Raw genomic sequence first — 20,694 nt, forward strand, 5'->3', positions numbered from 1 at the left:
CTGCCGAGACTCTTGCCACCTCTCCTGGCCTGGCCCCTGTGTGGCTGGGACGTTTTTTGTTTTCTGAGGTTGGAAACAGGAAGGCAGTCAGGACCCCTGGAGAGTTGGGCGGTTAAGGGGAAGGGGTGTGTCCAGCAGGCCCGTGGCCTGGCTCACCCGCCTCTGTGGCTGGGAGGCGGGCAGGGGGAGCTGGGTCTCCAGGACTCGCGTCTGAGGTCAGCCGACGGGGCCGCCTCGCCTGTCCCATGTGGCGCAGACACGGATGAGCCCTGACCCGCCAGCAGCTGCGAACTGTGTGTGGGGGTGGCCGCCTGCACGTATGCGTGGTTGGTCCCGGGCACTCACGGCCGATCAGGACCCGTGGGGCGTGGCTGATGGGACGGCGGGGCCCTGCAGCCCGCCTGGAGGGTCGCCGGGCCCGCTGTCCGCAGACGGAGGTGTCGGGCAGGCAGGGTCTGCTGGGCATCCTGAGCGCACGCAGCTCTGACCCCGGGGCAGCCTCGCGCTGGTGCGGGCAGGGCCCGGCCCTCTGGGCCTTTGAGGGGTCGCCTGTGGGTTGGGGGCGCGGCGCCGGGCGCTGGCTCGAGAGCTCTGACAGGTCAGTGGGCGGGAGCGGGGGTCTTGCCGCTGGGCGTTCACCTGGGAGTGGGAGCTGGGGCGGAGGGGCTCACCGGGGAAGCAGAGCCCTGGCAGTAAAGCCGGCCCGGAGGGGCTGCCTGGGACCTGACGGTCCGAGACCCGGCACAGCCTCGAGGAGCAGCGGGACGGGCCCTGGGGTGCAAGAGGGGCGCACTGCGGGCCGCGGGGGGCTGCTCATGACCCGCGGAGACTCTGCGGAGAAGAGAGGCCCTGAGGAGGACCCGCAGGCCAGGGGAGCCGCCGGAAACCCAGCCGACCCAGCGCCAACAACTGCGGGCTTCAAGGTAGAGTCGGCGTCTGAACCGCATTGTGGCCTCAGAGCTGCTGACTCTCCAGTGCTTGCGTTTAGACAAACGCGGGGTGTCTGGGTTCTCCTGAGATCACACGTGGGGGCAGAGACGCGGGGCAGGGTGCGCGTGGAGGCTGCCAGCCTTGCCCTGTCCCGCCGCTCCTGTGTCTGAAGCCTCTGCTGTGAACAGAAGATCCCCCTGGAACGTCACTTGTGTGGCGGGGACCCCAATCCTGGTCGTTGGCGGTCGGCTCAGTCGGGGCCAGTTCCGGGCGCAGTCACACCCCTGGGGACTCTTAGAGACAAGGGTTCTCCCGTCCAGCCAGGCCAGTGGTTACCAGACCCGAAAGTAAAGGCACAGTTTTCGCCTTTTCTAGTAAATCTGGGGCTCTTTTCCCTCCTTGACGGCCGTGGTGACTCTGCTCTGAGCGCGTTTCGGTCGCCCTCAGCCACTGCAGCAGGCAGGGGGATGATCCAGTCTGCCTTTGCTCACGGGTGTGAGGGACAAGGACTCGCAGGCCTCGTGGGCTTGCACGTGGCACCAGGAGCCGATGGGCATTGGAACGAGCCTGGCAGCGGCGTAGACCTCTGCACAGTGGGGGTGGGCGAGAGTCGGCCTCGGGAAGGGGGTTGCTGGCCTGAGTGGCCCCCGACCAGTGTGTGCGGGGGCGCGCCACACTCCGACCGCTCCTGGCTCCAGGGCGCCATCTAAGCGGCCTTGGAGCAGCGACTCTGAGCTGCTGGCACCTGGAGGCACCAGACTCCTGGACTCGGGAGCCGCCGGGGGCCGTGCTGGCCGCGACCTCGGGCCACTTGCCTTCCTGGCTGACGTACGTCAGCAGGCTGGCCAGCCGTGTCACAGGCCTGCCTGGAGGCCAGGAAGTGGGACACGGACCTGTCAGTCACCGTCCGCCTGCTCTTAGGCGCATTAGCAAAATCTCTGCAGGAAACAGCGGGCGCCGAGCCAGAGCTCGTGCCCAGCTTAACTCTTCAACCCCCAGGAGCCCGGGAAGCAGGCAGGGCCTCAGCCACACGCGGGTCGGGATCCGCAGGGGATGTGTCCACCGCCCCCCAGACAGCGGGGCAGGGACGCGGCCTCTGTGCCCACCTGGCTTCCTCCTGCGGAGCCTGCCTTTTCTTGGGAGCCCAGTTTCCTGACGTCCTCTCCACTGGACGCCGCCACGGGATGCCGAGCTGCAGAAGCTCATCGGGGTGAGTGGGCTGGGGGTGCAAGACGCTGCGGCCACTTCAAAGCCGCTGGGCAGCTTCTTCCAACACAAAACTCACCACACGACCCACGGCCTATGCATTCACCAGTTGTGCCCAAACTCATGGCTGCACAAACCCACACATGGGGGCTTGGGGCAGCTTCATTCTGAGCTGCCAGGCTTGGTGTAGCCCTGCCGCAGGTGACAGATGAATAAACAACGGTCTGTCTGGGTGGTGATGGTGTTCAGAACGGAACGGAAGTGAGCAGAGGATCCCAGGCCAGGGAGTCGCTCCGCACGGCTGTGGTGGTGGACTTGGGACGCTGTGTATTTGTCAGACCCAGGGAACTTCACAGCACAAGGCTAGAACCTCAGTGGGTGCAGATGGAAAAGATGGTTGAGGGGCAGGGGCCTCATGAAGAATGCAGACGCTCACTCGCTACAAATGTGTGGTCAGTGAGAGGGTGAAGGACTCGCCAACACGAGTCACGTGGGGAGCAGGGTATCTGTTAGCCAAGGGCCAGGGTACCCCAGGGTTTGTGAACAGGGGTCACAAAGACAGTCAGTGACGTAAGTGGGGCCCCTCCCCTGCCCCGTGCCCCATCTCCCCCAAGCTGGAAGAGAGCTGGGCCAGCCCTCTCTGGGGGCCTCAGACGAGCCTGCCTGCCGGCACCTTGATCTCGGATTTCCGGCTGGCGGCTCCGCGGAAACAGACCGTGTTGTCTAAGCCGCTGGGCCCGTGGGGCTCTGTTAGGTGGACCCCAGGACTCTTGTGGTTTTCCTGCTGGTCATCTTCATGCAGTGCGGTTAAGCTCTGGTGAAAGCCTCTGATTTAATGCTGGTTATTTGGAAGAAGGTGCTTTTTGGGGAGAGGAGAAGGAAGCAGCAGGACGGCATGTGATTTATTCCCTGGTGGCAGGAAACTCGTGGGCGTTTTGTCATTTTCCTCAAATTGATAAAAAGGTTTCCCCTAATCTGAAAATAATCTGAACTATTTTGCTAGAACATGTTTGTGATTCAGCTGCCCTAGGAGGTCATTTCTTAGATGTTTTTCTGCAAAATTCAGGCTGTAAGTGTTTAATTCTGAGCCCTTGTACAGGACAACAGTTACTCCTCGAGGTCACTGTTTCTCTGAAGTTAATCCTTTCAAACTCCTGTTTAAAAGGCTCTAGAGGAGTCAAGAGGAGAGGACACAGAAGGGAAGCTGCCGGGGGGTAGGCCTCGTCTTTGGGAGGAGTGTGAAGTGTCTTCCCGACGCCTTTCTGGAAAACCTCCGGGAGGTGATGGCTGTCACTGTGTGGCTGTAAATCCAGGAGCTTTGCATCCACCACGGGGCTGTGGCCACAGATCCCGGAACCCAAACCAGTGTCTTGGAGGAAAGGGCCTTTGTTTAGTTTTAAACAAAAGCAGTCCCTTTGAAACTTGACCGCATTCCTGACCTCAGCTCTGTCACCCTGCTGCCCACTGCTTGGTACGACTTGTCCACCTCTGTGTGGCTTATGCAACAGCCTGGCCATGTGTCCCGCAAATGGGCCCGCTTGCTCCGGAGAGCAGTGCAGAAGGAGGGGTGAGGGGGGGTGCCTTCCTAGAGGGGGGCAGGCATCCCTGGGGCACCCTGGGAGCTCCAGTTGGGGCTGGGGAGGCTGCCCCAGGCCCGTCAGGCACGTGGAAGAAAAGCGTCACCTTGGAGTTTGCATTTCCAAGTGCACCCCTGGACTTCGCTGAACGGCAGAAAGAGAGCTTGTTTTCCACTCTGAGGACAGCCATGCCATGGCCTTCTCACTGCAGGGCCACACCCGGGAACCAGACGGGAGGAGCAGGAACAGACCTGCGGGTCCCCGGGGTTTTGCGGCCTCGGCAGCCGTGAGCTGGGGCTGGGTCCTCCCCGCTGCGGGCCGTCCAGCGCCTGCTCGGGTGTGGGCAGCACCCTGGACTCTGCCCACGCGACCCAGCGGCACCCGCGTCGTGACAACCGGAACGTCTCCTGACTTTGTCCCGTGGGCAGCCGCTCCCCACCCCCACTATTGTGTAACGTGCAGTGTTTCTGGGCTCACGTACATGGGCCCGAGTTTTATGGACAGGAGTGTCCCGAGGGTGCGGGAGGGACGGGTGCCTGGCTGGGTCACGTGACCCCCGGCGCCTCTGCCGCCCGCCCTCGGGCCAGCAGGGGGCGCAGCTGAGCCGCCGAGGCTGGACCACCGCTCCTCCCGTTCAGGGCTGAAACGTCCGAAGGATGCGGCTGGTCAGGGCGCCCCGGACGCCTGAGCGCTCAGCTTGGACGAGCAGGGAGTCGGGTCTCCTTCTCAAGGGGACGGAGGGTCCCAGGAGGCCTTGAGACACGGGCTTGTGCACCGACCCGAGAGTCACGCAGGCGAGCTCACACGCGGGCGAGCTTACACACGGGCGAGTCCTCAAACGAGTGAGTTCACACGTGGCCGACTGAGCTCACACGCGGGCGAGCTCACACGCGGGCAAGTGAGTTCACACGTGGCTGAGCCCACACATGGGCGAGTTCACACGTGGCCGCGTGAGTCCACACGCGGGCGAGCTCACGTGGGCGAGTTTGCACGCAGGGCACGCTTCCGCTTGGGGTGGCTCCTGGGTGAGCTCAGCCCTCTGCCAGTTTCTCCGTCAGCTTCTGGGTTGTTGCAGGGAAAGTAGGAGAAAGTGACCCGTGACAAGCTGGCCACCTTCCAGGAGGGGCCAGTGTGCATCTGAGTGTAGCTTGGTTAGTATCAGCTTATTTAGGCATAATTTGCATACACGTAGACCTCAGAGATTTTGTGAGTTCAGCTCCAGACCAGCCACAATAAAGCAAATATCTCAGTGAGGTGCATCACTTGAATATTTTCGTTTTCCGGTATCTGTAAAAGCTATGTTTATGCTCTACTGCAGTCTATTAACTGTGTAATAACATTATGCCTGAATGAAAAAAACGTATACTTTAAAAATACTTTATTGCTAAAAAATGGCAATTATCCTCTGACTACCCAGGGTTGCCGCAAACCTTCAATTTGTAAAAAATGCAGTATCTGCAAAGCACAATAAAGTGAGGTGTTGCTGCTGCTGGTTTTAGTCGCTAAGTCGCTGACCCCACCGAGGACTGGAGGCCCCGGGGCTGTTTGTGGGGCAAGTGGGCACGGTCCCTGGTCTCAGTGACCTGGGCCGATGATGCCCCCCAGGGAGCTTCTCAGAACAGAACTTGTCTCTGGGGAGCTGGAAGGCAGCCATGCCTTCCTGACGGGTGTGCTTCTAAGGTTGTGTTTCTGCTCAGGCTGCAGCAGGCCCCGTGGGCCTCACGGGTTTGGGGGTTAGGACCAGGGAACTGGGGGGGGATGGAGCACAAGCAAGCATGATGTGAGGGTAGGCCACTGTGCCTCCCGCTTAGTCCCCCGGGAGGAACCACATCACGGGGTGTGACGTCAGGGCAGCCTGGGGACCACAGGACCTTCAGCCAGTGAAACCGTCTCTCGCGGTTCTGTAACGGTGGATACGAGACATCGTGGTTTGTTCAAACTCACCAGCTGCTGACACGGAGAGTGGGCCGTGGCAAAAACTGCAGGTCTAATTAACAGTAACCCAGCGATGTTATTGGTCCATCGTCACAGCGCGGGTACCACGCCAGTGGGGGGATGGTGGGGATGCTCTGCTGGTCCTGTGTCTCCTCCTGTAAACCTCAGACTGCTCTGAAGGTCGAAGTCTCCCTTCTAAGTGCTTCTCGTGGGAGGCGGTGATTCTGCCCTCAGTCTTTATGGTCTCTTCTTTCGAGGTGTGTTAGGGGCTGTGGTGACGCGTCTGCAGCCTCGCCGCCTGCACTGTTGTCTCGACCGGGGGCCGCGCTCTGTGAGCAGGAGCCCACGGAGACAGCTGTGTGGGCAGGTCGTCTGCAGGCACGATGCTGGCTCGTCCTGCACACGGGCTGTGATGAAGGCTGTCTGGCAGGTTTATACACAGAGTACGTGAGGTGGCTAAAAGAGGTAACTGGGTTGGTGCCAACCTCCTTCTTAGATTTACGAGGACGAGGCCCAGGCGTGTGTGTTGGCAGGACCATGGCTCACTGACACGGGTATCCATCATGTTTTTAATTCTTCATACCCACCTGCAGCTGTTCCCTGCAGAATACCTGAGCTCACCTGGGGGCCACCGTCTCTCTTCCCAGCATCATGGTCTGAGAGGACTCCTCTTCGAAATGTTAATACCGTCCCATCTGTTTGTTGAAATTCCCAAGCGTCTCATGACTGACGCCACAATTTCATCACCTTTTCATCTGAAGTGTCAGGATGGAAGCAGGCACATTTAGCTCCCCAGTGAACTGTCTCTAATGAACGCCGGCCAACGTCCTCCTACAGATGTCCCTAAAATCATTTTTCTTCTTCCAATAAAAACGACAGGAGCTTTACTATCATAGTAAATAAAACAGACATAGCTGTGACCCACAGAAGCCTGATTACTAGCTGGATACCCTGCCAGCAGACGAGCCACTAGACTCTAACTCTGTGTGAGCGCGCGTGTTCTACCAAAACAAATGGGACATTGTGAAAACGGGCCGGAAGCAGACAAGAAAGGCAGGTCACAGCTTTATTCCAGCCGCTCAGAGGAAGAGAGCTGTGTCTGTCCCAGCTCCTGGGACTTTGCTGTGACGTGGGCCAGAGGCTTCCGTAAGGTCAGCGCCCCCCCCCCAAGGTCAGGGCCCTCCCTGGTCAAGGTCAGCCCCCCTCCAGGGCAGGGCCCCTCTCATGTGGGAACTGAGAGGCAGCCCCCTTTGCTGTCTGGAGTTTTTCTGAATGAACTCACCCAGTGCCGGAGGGAGGTGTGTGTTCAGGGCTGTTGGGTCAGAAGACATGCCTGTGCTCTGAGGTCATTTTAAAACTTAACCCACGAAAGACCACTACAGGGAGATGGGCCAGACGGACCTCTCCCTGGCCCCACGCTAAGGATAGACCCCTGAACCGTACCCATGAGAGAGATGAGAGGCTCTGGGATGGAAGAGACCAGCCCAGGAAGGACACGGTGGTCCAGGCTGGCGCTGGGGGACCTGCAGCTGTAAAGTCCCCACCAGACCTGCTGTCTCCCCTGAGGACCCGGGCAGGGAGGGCTGAGCCTCTGGACGGCCTGCTCCACCCCGCTAGACCCCATGGGAACACTGCCCTCTGCCTGCCAGGCTCCGGGATCGAGGACCCCAGCCTCCTGCCCGCGCCGTGATGGGCTGCACAAGGCCCCTGCGCCATGAGTGGTGACGGGTCCCGTCCCAACGCCAACACGAGGTGGGTGCAGACCATGTGGGGAGACCTCATGGGAGCCTGGACACGCCCCCGCCCTGGGACTCAGAGGAGGCCTAGTGGACCCAGAACTTCACCGCCACCCCGGGACGAGGCCACCCCCCAACCGGGACAGTGGGACGTGGGGAGCAGAGTGCGGAGCCCCCAGCCCACCAGCAGGGAGGTATCAGTGGAGGCCTAGTAGGGACAAGGCCTAGTCCTCTGCAGGGACAAGGACCCCCCCACCCCCAGCAGGAACGAGAGGCTGCCCTTCCCCACCCTGTTGGAGCACCCAGAGGAAGTTGGCCAGGACAACAGATTTTTTAAAAACTCAGGAGTTTCATAACAGACACCAAAGGCCCACATTTCCTTGAATGACTGATTGTCACATCAGGAACCAGGAAAACCTCAAACTGAAAGAAAAAAAGGCGAGAGACATCAACATAGATGTGAGAGACGTCAGGACCATCCGACAGAGAGGTCAGAGCCGCCAGCACAGGACCTTTGCTGAGCAGTTATGAACACACTGGAAAAGGGAAGACTGAGAAATCTCAGCAAAGAAATAGAAGCTGGAAGGAAATGGAAATTTCAGAAATGAAAGTACAGTAATGAAAGAAAAAATCCCAGTCAGTGGGCTCAACAACGGACGGGAGAGGACAGCAGGAAGAATCTGTGATCCTGAAGATAAATGACAGAAACCACCCCCCGAACGCCTCGAAGGAAAGAGGCTGCAGGGAAAACCAGGAGCCTTGGGGACCCGAGGGGTTCTCCGTGATCAGACCTTCTCGTCCTTGGAGTCGCAGGAGAGAAGCGGGGGCGGGCTGAAAATACTCAGATAAAGGCAGGAGACTGCCCAGCTTGGCAGAAGACACAAACCCTAATATTTAAAAAGTTGATAGAACCCCAGTTAGAATAAATTTCCCCCAAACCACACCAAGACATATAGTCAAATGTCTGAAAACTAAAGACAAAGAAAAATTTCTTAAAAAATACAGACTACCACAACTCACTTTATAGGAAACAGGTTAATTTGAATAGTCTGAAGCTATTACATCCACTGAATTCATAATTTTAAAGCTCTCAAAAAAGAAACTTCAGATCAAGATGGTTTCACTCAGGAACTCTACCAGGCATTAAAGAATGCCAGTTCTTCACACTCTCTTCCTGGTCATCTTATGAGGCAAGTATTACATTGATGCCCAAACTAGACAAAAACAAGGGAAAACTATGGGCCAACATCCCTCGTGAATGTACAAGAATCCATAACAAAATATTAGCAAACAGAATTAAGTGATGAATAGGAAGGATTATTCACCATGGCCAAGTTGGGTTTTATCCAGGAATGCAAGGCTGAATCAATATTTGAAAATTAACCAATGTAATCCACTGTTTAATGAACTGAAGAAAATCACATGGTCATTTCAATCAATGTAGAAAAAGTATTTGACAAAATTCAATACCCTTTTAGAAAAACAGGAATTCAGAAGAGCTTCCTTAAGTTATCAGTAAGTCTTTACCAAGAACTGCGGCCGGCACGGCACTGGTGGTCAGAGCCGTATTCCTCCCCACACAGTCGGGAGCCGTGTGCTCAGCGGCAGGTGGGAAGTTCAGCGGCGCAGTGAGTCAGGAAGAGGAAATAAAAGGCAAGGAGATTGGCAAGGAAACATTAAACAGTCCGTATTTACAGACGACGCGATTATCTAACTATACAATCCTGAGGACTCTACAGAAACACTCCTAGAGCTAATAAGTGAGGTTAGCAAGGCTGCAGGATGCAATAAACACTGGAAAAATCTATTGTATTTCTGTGGATAGCAGTGAACATGGACACCAAAGTTAAAAATACAATACCATTCACATATTCCCAAAAATTAAATACTTGGGTGCAGCTCCCAAAAACTATAAACAGAGCTTGAAAACTAGAAAAGGCTGACAAAGGAACTCAAAGATTTAAATAAACAGGGAGACACAATTTGTTTTTGGATCGGATGTCTTAATATAGTAAAGATGTCAGTTCTCTCCAAACCAATGAGCAGAATTCCTATCAAAATCTCAACCAAAAAAAATTATAGACAGACTATCGTAAAGTTTGTGTGGGGAATCAGCAAAGCTAGAATACCTAAAACATCTTAAATAAGAAGAAAGGAGAAGTTATTGTGATACCAAGGATTATTCTGCCACAGTCATCAGGACGGGAGGAGTAGGTTGAGGGACAGAAGACAGTGGAGAAGAGAGAATTAGACAGCAAGCCCACTGATTCCTAACGAGGGTGGACAGCCGGCTCTGTGGAGGAAAGACAACCTTCCAGCAAGTGGCCTGGGGCGTCAGACATCAGAGGCAAAACCAAACAAAGACCATGACTTTCGGTTTCACACCTCATACAAAGTTTGAGTCAACATGGGTCACAGACTTCAACATAACACATAAAACTGTAAAACTTCAGAAAAACATATAGTAGATGATATTCAGGAACTAGGAATAGACAAAGCGTGCACAGCCTTGATGCCAAAAACAGGATAAAAGGAGAAATGGGTAAATTGGACTTCATCAAAATGAAAAACGTATGCTCTCCAAAGGCCCCTGCTAAGATGAGCTACAGGCCGGAGAAAATATTCGCAGACCACAAAGTCTCAAAGCGCACCAGTGTAAAAGCAAACAGTCCCGGCAGAAAGTGGAAAACAGAAGTGAAGAGGTGCTGACGGCAGATGAGCACCTGAAAGGGGGTCGGGGAAGCACAGAACCTCTGCGAGCCGCCCGCACGCCGTCCCGCGGGCCGACGTGAAGGGCAGTGACAGCTCCAGAAGCTGGGGCGCAGAGTCGGTCTCTGTGTTGGGGGCACAGCCATCCGGAGACCGCCTGCCGGGAAAGCAGCACAGCACACAGCTGTCATCCAGCCCAGCAAATCGCACTCCTGGGCGTTTATCCCAGCGGAAGGGAAACGTTCACACGGGCTCATGCACACGCAAGTTTGTATTAGCTCTGTTCATCGTAGCCCCAGACTGATGCCCTTCAACCGGTGAACAGCTAGAAAAAGCTGCGGTCCCTCCACGCCGTGGAGCGCCAAGCACTCAGCGAGAACAGGGACGAGACGGGGCACCGGACCCCCTGATGAAGCCCCGGAGAGCCGGGCTGAGTGAAACGAGCTCGTCCCACCAGGTTGTGAGCTGAGTCCCCCTGGGAACGATCTTGACGCTGTGGAAGTGGAGGGCGGTGGTCGCCAGGGCTCAGGAGGGGTGGGAGGCGGGTGGTGTGGGGGGAGCCCTGGGTGAGGGTGTCGGCGTGCATGCGTGACTCTGTGCTGCAGCCCCGCACGCTGCAACCGCTGGGGGGCCGGTCCCTTGGGGCTGTGTCTTACCGCTGCTCGTGAATCTGCAGTCGGCTTCTGAAGAGGAGGGTGATGACCCGCAGCCCAGCCCCTCGCTGCCCCAAGTCCACATGCGTGCGCCGTGTTACAAGCGCTGTGCCCGATGTAGAGTCTTACTTGAAGTGGGAAGGGGGGTCGGGGGGAAAGAGCTTTCCTTTTAGATCGCTCTGACCTTGACTGGCTTCAATTAAACATCTGCTATGGAGTTATTGGTTCAGATCCACACGAGTAAATAGATGTCAAGGTAGGTTAACTCAATCTCAGTGACCTTGCTGTTTGTTGAACCTCAGAAAATACTGCCTCTAAGTTAAGGCTTGAAAAAAATGACATTTCTGAAATTAAATCAGTTGTGTTTAAATATTCAGCATATGCAAATCACCAGCCCACTTCCAAGGTGATTGCTTCCTGATGTGCGGGAGCCCAGTGGGTTCTATGAGAGCCACAGTGGCCACTGCCCCTCCCCTCCCCCACTGCCTCCACCTCCCCCACTGCCCCCCTCCCCCACTGTCCCTTCCCTCCCCCACTGCCTCCACCCTCCCCCACTGTCCCTCCCCTCCCCCACTGCCCCCACCCTCCCCCACTGCCCTCCCCTCCCCCACTGCCCCTCCCCTCCCCGCTGTCTCCACCCTCCCCCACTGCCCTCCCCTCCCCCACTGCCCCTCCCCTCCCCACTGCCCCCACCCTCCCCCACTGCCCTCCCCTCCCCCACTGCCCCTCCCCTCCCCGCTGTCTCCACCTTCCCCCACTGCCCCCTACCCTCCCCCACTGCCCCTCCCCTCCCCCACTATCCCAACCCTCCCCCACTGCCCCTCCCCTCCCCTCTGTCTCCACCCTTCCCCACTGCCCCCTCCCCTCCCCTCACTGCCCCCTACCCTCCCCCCACTGCCCCCACCCTCCCCCACTGCCCCCTCCCCTCCCCCACGGCCCCTCCCCCACACTGTCCCTACCCTCCCCCACTGCCCGGTGGGCACTGTGGTGTCACTGTGTGCGGTTCAGCCAGCCTCCCTTCCTGCAGCCTCAACGAGGAGCCCGCCCCCTGCATCTTTTCTGCCGACCGTATGACCACATCCGGGGGAGACACGGAGGCCCCATCGCGGCCCCGAGCCCCTGCAGAGCCTGAGGGCCTGCGCCTGCTGGCCTCGGGCTTTGGTATTCTGTGGCTCGCTGGGTGGGGAGAAGAGAGCAATAAAGCAGCTTCCTGACCACAGGTTGGCGTGTTCTCCCGGGTTTACTGTTTTGGACCCGAGTCCCCGGGGCAGGAGTATAAACAGCACCGGGTGCGTCAGCCCAGCCCAGAAGCCTGCCTTATCGCTGCCCCCGGTGACCCTATTGTGAGCGGCTTCCTCTCCACGGATCTCAGCTCCGCCGCGGGGCACGGGCGGCTCAGGAGGCAGGCAGCTGCCGCGGCCGCCTGGGGAGCAGGTGCCCCCGTTTGGGCAGTTGGTGCCTCGGGCGTGTGGGCTGGGGTGCCCCCTGCTGGGGGGGCGCAGCGCCTGGCCGGGGCCCCGTCTCGGCATCTGTCCTTACTCTGTGTGGTCTTGGTGGAAGGGGCGCTTCCAGCCCTGACCTCTGTGCCGTGGTGGAGGGCTGGCCACCAGACACCTGTCCTCGGGGTGGGGGGATGTCTGGCTTTGGTGTCCATCTCCTCCGGGTCCAGCAGGCAAAGGTGGACACCAGCAGACACGCACCAAGCCGCCGATGGTCCGGGGGGCCGTGGGAGCCTAAGACAGGGGCTGTGAGCTCACCTCCAGGGCTCACCTCTGCAGAGACAGGGTGGAAGTGGAGCTGCTCCCCAGACGGGGCCCAGACAATGGCAGGGCTGGGGAGGGGGCCACCCACCCGGAGGACTGTGTCTGTCCAGTGCCCTCCCGAGGGGACCGTTTGAGTCTCCTTTGGCCGCCCACCTGGCCTTCCTTTGTGGATGTGAAGTCCTGAGCTGCTCCCACCCTGGAGCTTTCCCCACATTTGTCTTATCACCTGGTGAGGTTGTCAGCGCCCAGAGCAGTGGTGGGGCTCAGAGTTCACCACCTAGACCTCAAACACAGCTCAGCAACAGAAGGAATTCCTGCCCCCCCCCCCCCAGCTCCTTCTGGCCTTTGGCCCTGAGTCCTCACTCTCTGCTCCTGCCCCTGCGTCCGGGGCAGGAAGGCGGCCAAGGCCACTGCTGCCTTGCAGAGGGGACACCTGGGACCACTCACACACACACAAACACACCCCCACGTCCCCAGGCAACGCCTGCCTAAGACGTCCACCCTTAAAAATAGGAAATCCTGTCTTTTATAATACCGTGGATGGACCTAGAGGACGTTATGTTGAGTGATGTAAGCAGACAGCCAGGGACAAAGGCTGCGAGACCCACTTGTGAGGTTAACTGGTCAGGCCTGCAGGTGTGGGGCTGGGGGGGCTGCAGGGGAGGGTGCATGTGAGGTGGATGTGGATTTGGGGGCCCAGGGGGAGTGTGCTGGGGTCAGACTGCTTGTGTCCCCCAAAATTCATATGTAGAAATCATGGTACCCAAGGTAGTGGTGTTAGGAGGTGGGGCCTTTGGGGTCATGAGGGTGGAGCCCCCAGAATGGGATCAGCGCCCTGGAGAAGGGCCCAGAGCATTCCCGACCCCGCCTCCCGTGTGAGGCCGCAGCGAGGGGTACTGGGGGGCTCCTCTCCAGACCCCCCCATGCCGGCGCCTCGGTCCTGGACATCTGGCCTCCGGGACGGCGGGAGCTAAGTCTCTGTGGCCTCTGAGCCCCAAGCCCTGCGTCCTGTAGCCTCCAAGCTGCCTGGGGCATGTGGGAGACTTACTGACTGCTTTGCACCTAAACGGGCAGAGCCTCTCTGACTTGGCAGCCGGTCAGGCCCAAGGAGACATGCAGGCCTGATGCCCCGGAGGACCCACCAGAGGTGCCCGCGGGGAGGCAGCCAGGCTGGACCCCAGTCTGGTGACACCCGTAGAATAAACGCAGACCCCGAGGAGGCCGGCGCTCCGGGTCCCTGCGAGCAGGAGGGGAGGCGCTGGGGGTCCCCCAGGTCCAGTCCTGCATGGGGCGCCTGCGGCCCTGCAGAGCAGGGCTGAGTCTGGTGTAGCCCCTGTTGGGGGGCGGTCCCCTCCTGCCCACTCCCAGGCCGAGAGCATCGCTCGGACCAGAAGCTCTTGTGAGACTGCCGTTAGAAGACCCTGTAAATTGCAGAGGGGAAGATTACCAGTGGGGAAGCACCCCGAGCTTTGCGTCCCCTGTTAGAACCCACACCCGCTGGGTCCCTTGCCACCCTCAGGAATGCAGGGCCTGTCTCGGCCCCGAAAGGCAAAGCTGGAGACGCAGGCCGAAGGCTACATCTTTGGCCCTGAGGTGATGGCTGACCTGGGCCTCGTGAGACAAGGTGCGGTCTGCACCGCAGGCGTGAGGCCCAGGGCCGGTGCTTTCGGCCCCTGCAGAGGGGGTCCTCCTGGGGACACCACTCTGAGTCCAGCACCTGCCTGTTAGTGTCTGTCATTAGATTAGCCTCAGTCCCGTCTCAGTTCTGATCTGAGACGTCCGTCTCCAGCCCCTTCCTCCCCACCTGCCCCCCCGGGTGGAGAGGGTGCCCTGCACCCCCCTCCTCCGGCATCTCCCTGGGGCAGGGCTCGGGCAGGGATGGGACACTCACACGTGCTCCTGTGGGTGACCTGCTGGGCTGTCTCTTGGGGGCCAGTGTGACCCCACTTGAAGCCAATTTGACAGTGGCTGCCTCCCCTGGAGCCTCTGCACCATAGCCGGGGGACCCCTACCCCTTTTGTGTGGAAGCCCGTTGGGCTCTCTCATAAGCACGCCCCCCCCAGAGGTACAAGACGGAATGAATTGGCTTCTGCATCCTGTGAGTTTAGGTGACGACGTGCCACACGTGTGTCAGTGGGAACCACAGCGAGCGAGTTACCGTTTCCCTTCTGTGGGGAGAACGTCACCACCTACCTCGTGACGAGGTTGACCCTCATGGTGCGGTGTTGATGATGGCTGTCCCCACGCTGTGCGCTGGAGCCCGGCACTTTAGCATCATCCCCCAGGGTCCCTGCACGTTACTAGCATCTACATTCCATTCTGTCTTACAGCTGAGTACTATTCCACCGTGGGTGTGCACAAAACCTTATCTGTCCATTCATCCATCCAGACACTTAGATTCCTCTTGGCTATTGTAAATAGTGCTGCAGTTTAACATAGGGTACTTTATTTTTATGAATTAATGTTCTTTTTTTTTTTTTCTGGAAAACGCCCAGAAATGGAATTCCTGGATCACACGGCAGTCGTTAGGTTTTTGAGGCATTGCCTTACTGTTTCCATAGTGGCTGCACGGATTTACATTCCTGCCAACACTGCACGGGGGCTCCCTTTTTCTGCCTCCGCATGGCACTTGTCCTCCCGTCTTTCTGATGAGGTTGTTCTGGCAGCTGTGAGGTGGTACCTCCCCTGGTCGGGTCTCTGATGTCCACAGCATTGAGCACGACCCAGCAGTCCTCACGCTGTCCTGGCCACCCCACAGCTGGTCTCTCTCCCAGCAGGCCAGGTGGATCCTGCCTTTTGTCTTCTGAATGTTCTGTCTACATCTTTGGCCCTGAGTTAGAAAAGGCAGCTGCCAGGGGCTTATCCTGGGGACCCCTGGGGGGCAGGGACCCCCCCACCCACCCACCACGGCCTACTCAGCAGGACCCAGGGGGAGATGCCCGGGAGAGGTGGGCGTGTACTGAGATCCCTGGGATGCCCTCCTCAGACAGACCCCGGCTCCGTGCCCCGGCTCACAGGTGCGGTCACAGGTGAAGCTGCCTGTCCAAGGCTGCGGGTTCCTTCAGAGTGTCCGCTTTTCCCTGCTTCGCCGGCCCCGGCCCCACGCGGGATCCTCTGATGCAGGACGCAGCTGCACCCCAGCCTGGCGGGCAGCACCCGCTTCCTCCCAGGAGGCGTGTCTCCGCCTCCCCCAGAGCCCCCACCTCGGACCCGACCTACACCCTTCAGCTCTCCTATTTTGCGCCTCCTTTTCAGGCTGACTTTCCGGAACGGTTGCTAAGAGGATGTGTTCGGTAGCCAGGGATCATCTTGCACTCTGCCTTGCCACCTGGGTGCCACACCGCCTCTGCTCTCTGGGAGGCCCAGCAGGGACGCAGACGCGCCCGCACCCTTGGGACACTCAGGCGAAGCCTCTCTCTGCAGGGTGGGGTCTGCACCGTTAGCTCACTGTCCTTTATTGAACTGTAAGAGACTTGGGGGATGGCATTCCAACTGATACATGATGGTGCTTCCCTGAAGCAAACCCAGCTTTCATATTTGTGTTTATACACGTCTGAGTTTTAACCGTGCCTCCAGTACCTCTCTGGGTCCCTGGGCAGGTTACTGGATGTCTCTGTGCCTTATACTATGAAACAGGGTAGAACAGTGCCTGCCTCCTAGATCCTTGTGAAGATTACATCAATTCACACCAGGAAAGCTACTTAGGAGGGTCCCTGGAACACAATAGAAGTGCTCCATAGCATCTGATGGGATTGTTACGACGGCTACACTTCAGTCAATAGTAAATGACTTGTATCAAGATCGTGCCAAGTGTGCTATAATATAAAGAGAGAGTAAAGGTTTGATACAGACTCAGTGAGCGGGGGAAGGAGGGAGGGAGAGACAGTCAGGGGATCATGGAGGCCATAAGTCTGAGGTGTCCAGCGCAGCCACAGGGTGGGAACCGGGAAGGGCGGAGTCTGGCCCTTCTGGAGGCAGAATTCCCTCTGTCTCGAGGACATCAGTCTTTTCCTCTTCAGCTGATTGAACGAGGCCCACCTGCAACAGAGGGTGACCTGCTGGTCTACACGTTCACCTCGGCTACAGAACGCCCTCAAAATGACATCCGGACCGTTCGAGCAAACATCCGGGCACAGAGGCTGGCAGGCTCAACCATGAAGCCGTGGTGTTAGCTGCTTGGCCCCTGAAATGCCCCAGAGCGAGGTGCTCCAGGGCACAGAGAGGAAGGAAGCTGAGAGCCAGCGAGTGGGAACCTTGGATGAAGGGAACAGTGGTCAGCCGGAGAAGTACAGAGGGGCGTAGTGCAGCTGGACATCGGGAGTCAACAAGCCCTTGGGAGCTTGCCACCTTCCTCTCCAAACCACCCCCCAACTGGGATGTGGGCACACCCTGCGTTGACATGCGCTGCCCACTTGAATTTCCCAAACCACTTACGGGACCAGGCACCTGCTCCTCAAACGGCCCCTCTGTGAGGTCAGCCCCGGTGCGGAGACCCCAGTCAGGGTCGCGGCGCACACAGGGTTCCTGCGCCTCCCAGGGGAGTGGCGCTGGGCCCGGGCACACGCATGGCTGGCTTCTGCAGGGCGCCGGGTGTAGAATGCACTGGGTGGCTTCGTGCCAAGCATGGCCGGCTGGAGCCTGGGCGCGCGCTTCCCTCCTGCGCCTCGCGTCCTTGGGCAGGCGGCGGCCACTGGACCACCGCGAACCCACCGACGCGCTCGCGGAGGGCGGCGCGGGCGACATGCGGCGGCGCGGGGAGCGTGCGCCCGGCTGCTGCGGCCTCTGCACCTGCCCCGGGGCGGCCGGAGGTAACGGCGGGCAGGCTCCATACCCGCGCCCCCGCGGCTCCCCGCTCCACTCTGGGGAGGGCGCAGAGACCTGGGGCTGGAGGGGTGGTCCGGGCTGCGGGCTGAGGTCCCGGCGGGTTGCACCAATCCGCGCGGCTCCCAGGTGGCCGCGGGGTGCACTGGTCGAGCGCCCAGGTCGGCGCGGGGGAGCGCGCGCGGGACTGTCGAGGGATCCGCGGGTGCTCGCGGGGGGCCCCGGCTGACTGCACCCGGGGGTGCACTTGTGGAATGCCTTGCTCGCCGCGCGGGGGTGCGCTCGCTGGCTGCCCAGGTGGCTGCGGAGAGACGCGGGGCGCGCACCGCTTCCGCTTCCGCCGAGCAGCCCCCCCACACGCCCCCTCGGCGGGGCTCGGGACCAATCCCGGGCAGGCGGCGCGGCGGGCCCCCTCCCCAGCGCTTCCCCTCCCCCGAAGCACCTCTGGTGCAGAGGAAGCCGGGGCTGCAGGACCGTTCTGCGCTGCGGAGAATGAAGTTCTGGCTGAGGCATGAAGAGATGGCCCTGGAGGAAATGGTGCAGAGATTGAACGCGGTTTCCAAGCGCATTGGTAGGAGGAGCCGCCGGCCCCAAGCCCGTTTTTGAGCTTGACATCATGCGCTGAGTCTCGGGAGACGCGCCTGGTTTCTCTGTGGCAGGCTGCATTTCTTTTCCCAAGCAGAGGTAACAGGACAGGGAAGGATGGCTCTGACCTGGAAGCTGACAGGCTCCTTGGCCGGTCAGCCCGATTTTATTCCGCCTAGGAAGGTGGCCAGGATGGCAGATTGGTGATGGGCTTTCTGGGTGACCGCAGGTTTGTACGTGGAGCCTGATCTGAAATCTGCTCATTCAGCCTGCGTTGGGCTGCGCGTGCTGCAGTCGCAGTGGAGACGGTAAACATGTTTGTGGCTGGAAAAGAACGTGAGCCCAGGGCTTTCTGAGCTGGTGTGAGGCTGGGGGCGGCGGGGTGGGGGGGGAGGTGCGTCGAAGCTCGTTTTGAGGAGGGAGGGTCCAATCCATCAGGGAGGTCTTTCTCCACCAAATAGGATGTGAACCTAAGACAGATGCTGGAACGCGGCTTGGGTGTGGAGAGGGAGATGGCTGATCGGATGCTGTTTTCTGTACTGAGTAAAGGACGAATCACAATTAGCTTTGAGGACTTCTGCTGCATTTGCTTGGATTCAGGAGGGCCGTGCGCTGGCCGGGCTGGGCGCTGCCTTCGTCGGTCACTTCTGAGCTTTCCTGCGCGTGTGCAGGGCCCCATCAGCTGGGGCCGGCTCTCCTTGAAATGAAGAGGAGGTGGTCGTACACCATTAAAAGTGAGCTGCCAGATTTTTCCTGATGTTGCTGTGTTGCGTCACGGACTTTGCCTCATCATCTAAGTAACACTTTCCCGAGAGGTTAGGTGTGATCAGTCACTTGGTTTGGGTGTGGTAACCCCCCCAACACACGCCTCTCCTACCCCTCTATCATAAGCATGAGACCCTGTGGATTTGAGAGCAGAGCAGTGGCGAGGTCAGTGTGAGTATACTGTGTGTGGTGGTCTGGGACCCTGGGGCTTGTTCTGTGTTTAATGGTGATTTTGGTGTTGAAAGTACTGGATTTGTGATAAGTGGGTCAAAAGCACATAAAGCCCCTCTGCCGTCTGCCCCTTGTTCTCAGGAGGGTGGCTCCCTGGTCTGACGCGTGAGTCCTGCGGTGCGGCGTGCAGCTGAGGTGAGGGGCGCGGACCGGGTGCCCGCTCGCCCTGGAGGGAGGCTTCCTCGCGCCCCCGCGCTGGGCTGGAGTCGGGATTGCAGAGCAGCGGGAACTGGTCCAAGGGGTGATGTCATCCCTGGGTCTCAGGGCCCGAGGCTTCCTGGTGAGCGGGGAGACGCGTGTGCACTCTGACAGTGCGGAGACTGCCCTCCAGGAGCGGGGTGGTGCTGGGCACCCCGAACTCTGCAGACTGCCGCCCGGCTCTCTGCTGTGTCCTCAGACACACCGGTGCTCCGACGGCTCCCCTCGCACCGAGACTCTGAAACCCAGGTAAACGCCGGTCTGGTGAGCACCGTCCGCTTGGTTGGGGGAGGACCTGCCTCCTCCCTCGGCGCAAACCCACTTGCCACTCCTGCGACGGGGGAGGTGCCACCAGCTGGGGCTGAGTGTCGTGCGGGGTTGACAGGGCCGCCTGCCAAGCAGGGCGGGTCACACGTGCCCCCCTGGGGCCGCCGTGAGCCCCCCAGGAGCTCGGGTCTGCGTCCCCAGCACTGCTGCAGAGGAAGCCCCCGTGTGTAGCAGAACGGCTCTGACTGGAGGTCATGGAGGTCACCTGGACGCTGCTGTCGCGATCCAGGGCAGGGGTGGGGTGGGGATGGACTTGGAGCTGAGGCTTGGGGCCTCCCAGGCTGCACGGAGCCGGACCGCGTGGCCCACCCTGGGCCGGCGGGACTTGCTCTCCATCCCACGGGGACCCTCTGCTCCCTGATTTCAGCCCGGGCATACTCTCGCTCCCCCTCCCCAGGACGTCATCGGGTTAGTCCACCTGAGCGGGGGTGAAGCTTGCTGCCTGTGTGGTCTGTGAGGCTGCTGACCTTGGGAATTTACGTTCTCTGAGCTCGCTCCCTCTCTCTCCTGGTCACGAGGCCAGGAGCCCTTCCCATGGCCGAGGCCCCCTTCTGTGCGGCCGGCTGCTTTCCCAGCGTGGCCATTGTGTTGGTTTTCTCCCTAGATTCCCAGTAAGTGGTGACAGAGTGAGGAAGGCTAGACAGAGAAAGGCTGGTGGATGGAGCCCACTAAGCCTCTCCCTGACGCAGAAGGGTGGTTCAGACCAGAGCGTCTGAACCTTCCGGACGGAGTCATCCCGGCTCCCGGCGTCCCTGGAGCCTCTGATCCGGGCAGTCGGGGGCTGAGCTCTGCGGTTTTAAGGTCTCAGGTGATGCCTCTGGTGCTGGTCCAGGAGCCTGGCTTGGAGAACCATTTAGCAGAAGGGTCCCTAAACCTGGTGTCCCCTCTCCAGGGGTTGGCCGTGAGCAGTCAGTATTGGCCCCCGACATGCATGGATGCAAGCTTCATGCATGGAGCTCGCACTGGCCGCCTACTTTACATGTGGTAACATACATGCTTCAGCGTCCAGATGGATGGATGGAGGCATGGATGGATGAAAAGACAGTCGCTCAGTCATGTCTGGCTCTTGCGACCCCATGGAATATAGGCTCCTCTGTCCATGGGATTTCTCAGGCAGGAATCCTGGAGTGGGTTGCCATTTCCTTCTCCGGGTAAAAATACAAGCTCTGTCACATTTAAAGTGTTCGTGGCCCCAGTGAGGACTCGCAGCTCCTGGCTCTTTGCGTGTTGAAGGGACAAGTAATGGGCGTGAGTGACG

General features: G+C 59.3%; 1 protein-coding gene and 2 long non-coding RNA genes across 13 annotated transcripts in view; 1 reads left to right on the top strand and 2 right to left on the bottom strand.

The window, feature by feature from the left end:
- Positions 1-20,694, top strand: part of MCF2L (MCF.2 cell line derived transforming sequence like) — a 92,613-nt gene that overhangs the window by 5,917 nt on the left and 66,002 nt on the right. For 2 of the 11 annotated variants that reach the window (XM_043891958.1, XM_043891969.1), the window contains exon 1: positions 17,796-17,901. The exons of 3 other annotated variants lie outside the window; for them this stretch is intronic. In XM_043891958.1, coding sequence (XP_043747893.1) covers positions 17,823-17,901 — 79 coding nt within the window. In that variant the 5' untranslated portion in view covers positions 17,796-17,822. Of the gene's footprint in view, positions 1-2,121; positions 2,141-4,536; positions 4,556-17,795; positions 17,902-17,994; positions 18,015-18,125; positions 18,145-18,204; positions 18,224-19,339; positions 19,359-20,694 lie in introns of those variants that run through there. 6 more of the 11 variants (XM_043891955.1, XM_043891966.1, XM_043891961.1 and 3 more) reach the window with 6 other exon arrangements.
- LOC122686740 lies at positions 14,934-15,875 on the bottom strand. Its single transcript, XR_006338881.1, has 2 exons — positions 15,525-15,875; positions 14,934-15,339 (listed from the first exon to the last, which is right to left on the bottom strand). It is a non-coding gene; the product is annotated as an uncharacterized LOC122686740 (long non-coding RNA).
- Positions 15,940-18,147, bottom strand: LOC122686739. Its single transcript, XR_006338880.1, has 3 exons — positions 18,044-18,147; positions 17,773-17,855; positions 15,940-16,547 (listed from the first exon to the last, which is right to left on the bottom strand). It is a non-coding gene; the product is annotated as an uncharacterized LOC122686739 (long non-coding RNA).

Source organism: Cervus elaphus, chromosome 30 (genome assembly GCF_910594005.1).
Source record: "Cervus elaphus chromosome 30, mCerEla1.1, whole genome shotgun sequence".
In the NCBI taxonomy this organism is placed as follows: Eukaryota; Metazoa; Chordata; class Mammalia; order Artiodactyla; family Cervidae; genus Cervus; species Cervus elaphus.